Consider the following 11495-nt stretch of genomic DNA (forward strand, 5'->3'; position numbering starts at 1 on the left):
ACTTTGATACTTAAGTATATTTGAGCAATTAAGTTTACTTTTGATACTTAAGTATATTAAAAGAGGTAATCGGTCAGGGACATGAATGGGTTCAATTCGGCTGTTCATTTGTAGGCCTAAGAGGCAGATGTCAGTATCAGAATCAACTTCAGCCACAGGTAAAAGACTAGTTTGTTTCAGTAGCATACAGTACATTCACTATAATCAGCTGATAGCTGACCTCTTTGTCCTCTTTGTGAGCAGTAGGTTAGCTGGCTCTTGTTAACAATTGAATGAGTGTGTTTTTGTAGAAAATAAATGCAACAGAATATATTTATGTACAGTAGAGAATTATGAATGGGAAGGAATTTAAGACCAAAAATGTGTTGCTGTTCTAAAAACAAATTGAGGGGGGTGCCCTTTTTTCTCGTTGAGCACCTGACTGTCACAAGGTCTGTGCATTGCCCTGCTCACACATGATGATTTTTTTTCTCCAACAGAGACACAGTTCGCAGATAAGTTAAACAAAAAAATCCATGCAAGTTAGAAATGGTTAAAAATGTTCATGTACTGAGAGCTATGAGGAAACAAACGTTTGGTAATAAGAGTGGTAGAATCCCACAGCAGTGACTGTTACTGAAGATCGCATTCCATCTGGTTGCAAAACCAGAGTTGAAGTTGGCAAGCCGTCTTGTTGTGTGGAGCTTAAAGCCAAACTCCATTTGGCAACACCCTTTAAAAATAGACCACCAACAAAAATTGTAACAATTTAATAAATGCATACCATCACATTTTCACAAGCAAATAGCAATTCATTTACTTGATACATCTGTAGTTCTTAAGTAATGACTCTGTGGCACAATTAATGTTCATACGAGCGGCCAGCATGCAGGCGCTTTCAACATGATGGCAAATTCAACACTCTTATTGATGTGTGCCCACACCCACAGTGTCTCAGTTTCCTCAGTTTCTAAAATACTTTATAAAGTCTATGGAGATCAAATCAAATACATTTTGATTTGTCACATGGTTACAAGCCCTTAACCAACAATGCAGTTTTAAGAAAATATAGTTAAGAAAATATTTAGTCAAGAAAAAACAGTAAAACATTTTTAAAATAAAGAACACAATAAAATAGCAATAACGAGGCTATAAACAGGGGGCACCGGTGTCACGCCCTGACCTTAGTATTCTTTGTTTTCTTTATTATTTTGGTTAGGTCAGGGTGTGACGAGGGTGGTATGTGTGTTTTTGTCTTGTCTAGGGTTTTTTGTATGTCTAGGTGTGTGTGTCTAGTCTAGACATATGTAGGTCTATGGTGGCCTAGATTGGTTCCCAATCAGAGGCAGCTGTTTATCGTTGTCTCTGATTGGGGATCCTATTTAGGTTGCTATTTTCCAGTTTGGTTGGTGGGTTATTGTCTATGTGAAGTTGCATGTCTGCACTCTTTGTTTATAGCGTTCACGTTCGTTTTGTTATTTTGTTAGTTTGTTTAGTGCCTTTTGTGTTTTGTCGTCTTGTATTAAAAATATGTCGTCACGCTGCGCTTTGGTCTCCTCACTACGACGATCGTGACAACCGGTACTGAGTCAGTGTGCGGCGGTACAGGTTAGTTGAGGTAATTTGTACATGTAGGTAGGGGTGAAGTGGCTATAAATGGATAATAAACAGCGAGTAGCAGCAGTGTACAAAACAAAGGGGGGGTCAATGCAAATAGTCTGGGTGGCCATTTGATTAATTGTTCAGCAGTCTTATGGCTTGGGGGTAAAAGCTGTTAAGGAACCTTTTGGACCTAGAGAGAACAGTCTATGACTTGGGTGACTGGAGTCTTTGACAATTTTTTGGGCCTTCCTCTGACACCTTCTAGTATATAGGTCCTGGGTGGCAGGAAGCTTGGCCCCTGTGATGTACGCACTACCCTCTGCAGTGCCTTACGGTCGGATGCCGAGCAGTTGCCATACCATGCGTGCCCTCTTTACAACTTTCTTGGTGTGTTTGGACCATGATAGTTTGTTGGTGATGTGGACACCAAGGAACTTGAAACTCTTGACCCGCTCCACTACAACCCTGTCGATGTGAATGGGAACCTGTTCGGCCCTCCTTTTCCTGTAGTCCATGATCAGCTCCTTTGTCTTGCTTGTCTTACCACACTGCCAGGTCTCTGACCTCCTCTCTATGGGCTGTCTCATCGTTGTCGGGGATCAGGCCTACCACTCTCATCAGCACTGTCGTCAGCAAACTTAATGATGTGTTGGCCACGCAGTCGTGGGTGGATAGGGAGTACAGGAGGGGACAAAGCACGCACCCCTGAGGATCAGCATGGCAGATGTGTTGTTGCCTACCCTTGCCACCTGGGGGCGGCCCGTCACGAAGTCCAGGATCCAGTTGCAGAGGGACGTGTTTAGTCCTAGGATGCTTAGCTTAATGATGAGCTTTGTGGGCACTATGGTGTTGAACGCTGAGCAGCAGTCAATGAACAGCATTCTCACTTAGGTGTTCCTTTTGTCCAGGTGGAAAAGGGCAGTGTGGAGTGCGATTGAGATTGTGTCATCTGTGGATCTGTTGGGACGGTACGCGAATTGGAGTTGGTCTAGGGTATACGAGTTAAGGATGTTGATGTGAGCCATGACCAGCCTTTCAAAACAGGTTAGGTTACCTTCGCTTTCTTGGGCACAGGGACTATGGTGGTCTGCTTGAAACATGAAGGTATTTGTCGTAGCAATTTTCTGTATTACTAAATGAGGAGAGTTACAAACCACACCAGTCAGAGTTATACTTAAACTTCATCTTTAATTATGTGAGCTTCACCATAGCCCTTTGACCCTCAGATCAATTCAGTGTCTATAATGAATTCTGAGAGTCCCTACAGTCGAATACAAAGATCTTTTATAGCCAAGATACACCCCTCTCAACTTACATGACAAACCACAGATAGTGAGGTAAGATAGCATAATGCTATCTGGCTATCCCATAGCCAGATAGCATTAGCTATAAATTATCGTTCAGTTTGGTTTCTAAGACGAGGTTCTAATCTCGTTCCTGGTACTTCATAGTACAAAAACATTACCTCACTATCTGGAATGCTCTTTAGGCTCTATTGGCCTAAATCTCGTAAATCTCCTCTGTCAGTGTTATCTCATAGAGGCCCATCCTCAGTGGAACACTGAACACACAATAGTCGACAGATTCTATTCTGTCGAATAAAACAACCATTCTAATGCAATACAAAGATTATAATATAATCTTTCAAGCACTATAACATAATCTCGCAATTTTCCACGACATATTACAGACTTGGACGGTTGAAAATGTCAGTGAAGACACTTGCCAGTTGGTCTGCGCATACTCTGAGTACATGTCCTGGTAATCCGTCTGGCCCCGCGGCCTTGTGAATGTTGACCTGTTTGAAGGTCTTGCTCACATCAGCTGCGGAGAGCGTGTTCACACAGTCGTCTGGAACAGCTGGTGCTTTCATGCATGCTTCAGTGTTGCTTGCCTCGACCCGAGCATAAAATGCATCTAGCTCATCTGGTAGGCTTGTGTCACTGGGCAGCTCACGGCTGGGTTTCCCTTTGTAGTCCGTAATAGTTTGCAATCCCTGCCACATCCAATGAGCATCAGAGCCGGTGTAGTAGGATTCAATCTTAGTCCTGTGTTGACGCTTTGCTTGTTTGATGGTTCATCTGTGGGCATAGCGGGATTTCTTATAAGAGTCCGGATTAGTGTCGGTGCAGACGTTGCCTGTAATCCATGGCCTCTGGTTGGGATATGTACGTACGGTCACTGTGGGGACGACGTCGTTGATGCACTTATTGATGAAGCCGGTGACTGAGGTGGTATACTACTCAATACCATTGGATGAATCCCGGAACATATTCCAGTCTGTGCTAGCAAAACAGTCCTGTAGCATAGCATCCACGTCATCTGACCACTTCCGTGTTGAGCAAGTCACTGGTACTTTAGTTTTTGCTTGTAAGCAGGAATCAGGAGTATATGGAGAGCTTTGCATGCATCTCTGTGTGTGGAGTAAAGGTGGTCTAGAGTTTTTTTTCTCCTCTGGTTGCACGTGACATGCTGGTAGAAATGAGGTAAAACGATTTAAGTTTACCTGCATTAAAGTCCTCGGCCACTAGGAGCGCCGCTTCTAGATGAGCATTATCTTGTTTGCTTATGGCATGAGTGTGGTCTTAGTGCCAGCAACGGCTTGTGGTGGTAAATAGACGGCTAGGAAAAATATAGAGGCAATCTCTCTTAGTAGATATTATGGTCTACAGCTTATCATGAGGTACTCTACCTCAGGCGAATAATACCTCGAGACTTCCTTAATATTAGACATCGCGCACCAGCTGTTATTGACAAAATCGACACACACCACCCCTCATCTTACCGGATGTAGCTGTTCTGTCCTGCTGATGCACGGAAATCCCAGCCAACTGTATATTATCTGTGTCGTCGTTCAGCCATGATTCGTTGAAACACAAGATATTTCAGTTTTTTATGTCCTGTTGGTAGGATGATCTCGAACAGAGCTCATCCAGTTTATTCTCCAGTGATTGCACATTTTCCAAGAGAAGGGATGGTTGAGGCAGGTGACGAATTCTCACAAGGCTCCCGGATCTGCGCCCCCTGTATCTCCGTCTTTTCTTCATGCGAATGATGGGGATTTGGGCCCGGGTCGGCGAGGAACAGTATATCCTTCGCATCAGACTCCTAAAAAATATCTTTGTCCAGTTTGAGGTGAGTAATCGCTGTTCTGATATCCAGAATCTTTTATCGGTCATAAGAGACAGTAGCAGCAACATTATTTGGGTCTACTTGTGGGGGAAAACGGTCTCTGTCGCAAATAGCACCCTATTCCCTATATAGTGCAGTACTTTAATCAGCCCTAGGGTGCCATTTGGGACAGACATGTGAAAAAACAATGAGACCACAAAGAAAATAAAGAGAGACAGCAGGTGTTCAAAATGTAGAACCCAGTCCCTACATTTAATAAAAATAGATTTTATCAAACAAAACTATGCTACCTTTTATCTCTGAGACACTCAGGATGACAAATCAGAGCAAGATTACTGAATGTAAGTACATTATTTACCTTCAGAGGTGAATGTATCAAACGAGTTGCCGGGATAAAAGCGTTTTGTTGTTGTGCACTTAAATCAAACAATAGCATGGTATTTTTTCACTGTAATAACTACTGTAAATAGGACAGTGCAGTTAGATTAAAACCTCTTGGAAATAGGGGGCGCCCTTTTCACTTCTGGATAAAATTGTGCCCAATTTAAACGGCCTCGTACTCTGTCCTAGATCATATGATATGCATATTATTATTACTATTGGGTAGAAAACACTCTGAAGTTTCTAAAACTGTTTGAATTATATCTGTGAGTAAAACAGAACTCATTTGGCAGGCAAACTTCCAAACAGGAAGTGAAAATTCTGAAATGGGTCTCTGTGAAAGGCATTGCCTATTCAATTGTCTTGTATGTATGGATCTGTATGCACTTCATACGCCTTCCACTAGATGTCAACAGGCAGTAGAACGTGGAATGAAGTGTCTAGCCTTCTCTGGGACCGGATGGGAGTCGTTGGAGTGAGAGGTCAGCCATATTGGTAGTACTTGGCTACGCACTTAGGTTTGTCATATCGTTGTCTGCAATGCGTTAGGTAGACACGAAGAAATGCTCCGTCTGGGACGTTATTGGATATATTTGTGAAAAACATCCTAAAGATGGATTCTCAACTGAGTTTGACCAATTTATTCGACTTTTATTATCACTTTTTGAATTTTTCGTTCATGCGTAAAATCTTCATGGACACGTGAGCTACACCATGCAAGCCAAAGTTGCTAATTCGACAGAAGAAATGGACATTCTAAAACAAAACAACGATTTATTGTGGAACTAGGATTCCTGGCACTGCATTCTGATGAAAGTTCATCAAAGGTAAGGGAATATTTATGATGTTATTTCGTATTTTTGTGGACTCTTTGGACTCCAACATGGCGGAGAATGGCTGAGCGCTGTCTCAGATTATTGCATGCTGTGCTTTGTACTAAAGTTTTTTTTTTTTTAAATCTAACACAGCGGTTGCATTAAGAACCAGTGTATCTTTAATTACATGTGCAACGTGTATTTTTCAGCAAAGTTTATGATGAGTTTTTCTGTTAGATTACGTGGCTGTCTAAAATTTCTCCGGATGTTTTGGTGCCATTTGTGACCATGGCGGCAATGTAAAACCCCGATTTGTAGCTATAAATATGCACATTTTCGAACAAAACATAAATGTATTGTATAACATGATGTCATAAGACTGTCATCTGATGAAGTTGTTCAAAGGTTAGTGATTAATTTTATCTCTATTTGTGGGTTTTGTGAAAGCTATCTTTACGGTGAAAAAATGGCGTTGTGTTTTGGGCTATTGTGGTGAGCTAACATAAATATATGTTGTGTTTTCGCTGTAAAACATTTAAAAAATCGGACATGTTGGCTGGATTCACAAGATGTTTATCTTTCATTTGCTGTATTGGACTTGTGATTTCATGAAATTATATTATATGATATCCCTGTGGCGCTAGGCTAGGCTATACTAGTCAGCTTTTCTGATGAGAATGATCCCGGATCCGGGATGGGTGGTCCGTAGAGGTTTTAACAAGAATTTAAGCTTTCTGCCCATATAAGACATGTCTAAGTCCTGGAAAGTTGGCTGTTACTTACAACGTCATTCTAGTCACATTAGCGCACGTTAGCAACAACCATCCTGGTTTAGGGACACCGAACCCGTAGAGGCTAGTCTACTCATGCATTTATATAACAATGTCCAGCTCTGTTGTATAGGGACAGACAGGCCGTTTGCCTTCCTATACTGACCCTGTTGAATCATGTGAAGCAAACTGAAGTCAGGAGCATTGAGTGTTATTTTTAAACAAAACATTATGTTTGTGTGCGTGTGTGTGCAGTGGTGTAAAGTACTTAAGTGAAAATACTTTAAAGTATTACTTAAGTAGTTTATGGGGATAGCTGTACTTTGTGCAAAAAGTAGGAGAGAAACAAGCTTTTTGTGTGTATGGAAAATTTCGTGGATCTTTTATTTCAGCTCATGAAACATGGGACCAACACTTTACATGTTGCATTTATATAATAACGCAGTGTTTAAGGTCATACATCATAGAAAACATTCAGGGATAAATGTCCCTGACCTGAATCGTTGTCACAGTGGCCATAGTTCCAATAAATAGAATATGGCAGACTTATTTCCGATGATGGATTGCGAGGAGTCAGGCATTGGCTATACCCATAAATAAGATATGTTGCAGAGAGTAATCTGGAGGGTCAGTTCATATCAAAAATGAATTGATATGTCCAACTGAGATTACTACTACAGAGTCATAATGCAAGTAGCACTTCAATATACTGTAGAGCACCTGCACCACATAGCCTGCAGTTAATATGTTAGCTATCTATTACGTGAGTCCAATACTAACAGCTGTGTAATAATCCCCGCAGCTTTCTAGTCGCCCTCCGCCCGCCACCACGTGAACATGTCGTAGATTGTTGTATTAGCACAGTGACAGCACAACCATCAAGTCATTAAGGTCATGTTGGTGAGCCGTAGCTGTACACTCCTTAGGGAGAGAAAGAGATACCAGTCTGAAGAAACAGAGTACAATCGCCATGCAGGGTCACACACAGGTCACATTATAAACACAGTATGTCTCATGACATGAAAGGTCATCACTACACAGCCGTAGTGTGTGTTGATCTACACACTATTATACAATAACTTTGACCTGTAGTGAAGGTTGACTTTGAAGAAGCGATCGTTCAATAGCATTCCTCCAAATAGGATACCTTCCCATCAGTACCTGTCAGGCTTAAATAACTACTGTATATGCAAGCCTGAACCCTAATGACAGGTCAGAGACCTGTCCTATTTGATTTGGAGATACACTATCCTTCATTCTGTCCTTCCAAGCTTGAGGTAACATCGTCCACAACAGAAGGCCTGTCCTAACCTCTTCTGTTCTGAATGTGTCAATATGTCTTGTAAGCTTCAAAGAAATGTATAACAGGTTGAATATCAGACAAAACGTCTTCACCTTTCACCTCTAAACCCACAACGAGAATCACAGCTGTTGATAAGACTGGATCTCGTTGTAGCCTGTGGGGAAAAATAGTTTCATCACTTTCCATAAAAGACGCTGAATCAACTCACAGCAGACGATTTGTTCTCTTCACGTGCTCAACCTCAGAGAGTGCGGTGGAAAATTCTGCGCCTGGCAGTTTCAGGTTCCCCTCCTCCTTGTTTGTTCCTCTGTCTAGCAGGTTTGGGGTCAATCTGAATTGAAGTCAGTCTATTTAGGAAGTAAACTGAAATCCCAATAATTCTAAAAGGAAATCTATGTATTTACTGACTTCTCGATAAACTAAAAAGGAGAAGCTATTTTATTCAAAGGTTTATATTTTTTTTATTTTACTCAAACCACTGCCTGAATTGAGTGACCTTGAATTTAATTCAATTGTAATTGACCCCAAATCTGCTGACCCCCAGTCACCCTAGCCAAACCACCTGGCACACAGTCACCCCAACCAAATCACTGGCCACGGGCCACAGCCAGGTGAGGGAGGGCGATACTCATGCTGTAGGACCTAGGTGTGAACAACGCCAAAGCCCAGACTGAGCCTTGTTCACATCCTGTGGAAGAATGTCACAAATACAAGCCTGACCAGCTGACACAGACTGAATGAAACGGTAGGAGATTATAAGTCTGTTTGCTCCCAATAGTAGAGCATGATGGGAATGTAACAGGCATAACTTTACAGGAAGGCATTGTAGGAGTTTGGAAAATGACATATAGAGTATGTGGAAGTATGTTTTCCAGGAATAAAACAGCAATGCTTCCTAAAAAGGTCCAAATGCAGAAATGTGACCGGAGGTTATTCTCAGTCACATTCAAATGAAAACATCCAAGTCTCATGCTACCTCCTTGTGGCCAAATAATAATGAACACAGTGAGTGAATCTGGTGGCCTACAGCAGTGGTTCTCAATCCTGGTCCTGGGGACCCAAAGGAGTGCACTTTTCTTTTTAAACCTGACTCAAATCATCAAAGTTTGATGATAAGTTGATGATCTGAATCAGCTGTGTAGTGCTAAGGCAAAACCAAAATGTGCACCCCTTTGTGTCCCCAGGACCAGGAATTGAAAATCACTGGTCTACAGCATCTCCCTCTAAATGGAGAAATGTCCCAAACAAATCGTGAAAGTGTTTACCTTTAGAATACCACATTACATTTTCTGACTCAGTGACAGTTAAAGGGGCAGTCTGGGATTGGTACATCCATTTTTAGACTTTTAAATGAATGACATAACCATTGAAGAATATAAACTATAAATCACAAGCTTCAATTCAACACCCTACCAAAACCCCAAAATATAAGCTTGCTTGTAAACAAACTGTTTAGCCTCTAAACATGGTTGGTGCTGTTTTACGAATCCCATACTGTAGCTTTAAGAGAGATGTTTTTCAAGGAGAAAATTGAAAGCCACTGGAGTCAGTGCAGTGAGATAAACAAGTGAGCCAATTTGTCCATTAAATCAAGTGGAGGAGCAATAAACAAAGCTAGTTTGTGATGGACATGCACTTGTAAGGACCATTCCCCCTTTGTGCAACTGGTGACATCATGATCCGATAAAAGTTGTACTTTTTTTCCCCAAATTATGTATATATGGTGCTGTTTACAGATGTTACAGACGTGATAAGAAACTGTAAGTGTGACAAGTGATATGAAAAATATCAATGTAAAAACATAACATTGACAGTCAATTGAAAGAAACAGCTTATGCTTTTCTGGAAAAAGTTCTGCTACTGTTCCATTACAGTGAGACTGCATTTTACTGATTAAAATCAATCACATATCTTGTCCAGGTTCATTATCACTGCATATTATTGTATGAGTCTTCAGAATGAAAAACACCAGGATGCAAATTCTGTACAGAATGTATATTCTTTTGGCTTTGAAAAGCTCAAGAGATATAACGTCCCAATGCAGTCTTATCAATGGCCTGTGCCTTAGTCACAAAATCCACGATATTAGCAACACCCTCTCTCATTCCAATTCCCTTCATTTTCCTCTTTCCCTCTGTCACTCTTCTCCTCTCTCTATGCAGACATCTTCCTCTGTCACTCTTCTCCTCTCTCTATGCAGACATCTCCCTCTGTCACTCTTCTCCTCTCTCTGTGCAGACATCTCCCTCTGTCACTCTTCTCCTCTCTCTATGCAGACATCTCCCTCTGTCACTCTTCTCCTCTCTCTATGCAGACATCTCCCTCCGTCACTCTTCTCCTCTCTCTATGCAGACATCTCCCTCTGTCACTCTTCTCCTCTCTCTATGCAGACATCTCCCTCTGTCACTCTTCTCCTCTCTCTATGCAGACATCTCCCTCCGTCACTCTTCTCCTCTCTCTATGCAGACATCTCCTTCTGTCACTCTTCTCCTCTCTCTATGCAGACATCTCCCTCTGTCACTCTTCTCCTCTCTCTATGCAGACATCTCCCTCTGTCACTCTTCTCCTCTCTCTATGCAGACATCTCTCTCTGTCACTCTTCTCCTCTCTCTATGCAGACATCTCCCTATGTCACTCTTCTCCTCTCTCTATGCAGACATCTCTCTCTGTCACTCTTCTCCTCTCTCTATGCAGACATCTCCCTCTGTCACTCTTCTCCTCTCTCTATGCAGACATCTCTCTCTGTCACTCTTCTCCTCTCTCTATGCAGACATCTCCCTCTGTCACTCTTCTCCTCTCTATATGCAGACATCTCCCTCTGTCACTCTTCTCCTCTCTCTATGCAGACATCTCCCTCTGTCACTCTTCTCCTCTCTCTATGCAGACATCTCTCTCTGTCACTCTTCTCCTCTCTCTATGCAGACATCTCCCTCTGTCACTCTTCTCCTCTCTATATGCAGACATCTCCCTCTGTCACTCTTCTCCTCTCTCTATGCAGACATCTCCCTCTGTCACTCTTCTCCTCTCTCTATGCAGACATCTCTCTCTGTCACTCTTCTCCTCTCTCTATGCAGACATCTCCCTCTGTCACTCTTCTCCTCTCTCTATGCAGACATCTCCCTCTGTCACTCGTCTCCTCTCTATATGCAGACATCTCCCTCTGTCACTCTTCTCCTCTCTCTATGCAGACATCTCCCTCTGTCACTCTTCTCCTCTCGCTATGCAGACATCTCCCTCTGATGCAGGGTGCAGGGGGTGAGAGTCAGTGTGGCCACACTGTGAGCGATAGCCATGGCTGTCCCTGATCCTTTTGAACTCCTTAGTCCACTGGCAACGTCCCCTCCACTGGTCCTCTCCGCCTCCGCCTCCGCCTCCGCCTCCGCCTCCGCCCCTGGCCTCTTCCTGCAGGCCCGGCGCATGGCCGAGCGGAAGCTGTCCGTCACAAAGCAATAGACCACTGGGTCCAGGCAGCTGTTGAGGCTGCTGAGGGTCACAGTGGCGTGGTACGCCAAC

General features: G+C 42.6%; 1 protein-coding gene across 1 annotated transcript in view; it reads right to left on the reverse strand.

The window, feature by feature from the left end:
- Nucleotides 1-11200: 11200 nt before the first annotated feature.
- Nucleotides 11201-11495, reverse strand: part of LOC120022013 (G-protein coupled receptor 20) — a 1122-nt gene continuing 827 nt past the window's right edge. Inside the window, exon 1 of the mRNA XM_038965814.1 lies at nt 11201-11495. This exon is cut by the window's right edge and continues 827 nt beyond it. Coding sequence (XP_038821742.1) covers nt 11201-11495 — 295 coding nt within the window.

Source organism: Salvelinus namaycush, chromosome 27, assembly GCF_016432855.1.
Source record: "Salvelinus namaycush isolate Seneca chromosome 27, SaNama_1.0, whole genome shotgun sequence".
NCBI lineage: Eukaryota > Metazoa > Chordata > Actinopteri > Salmoniformes > Salmonidae > Salvelinus > Salvelinus namaycush.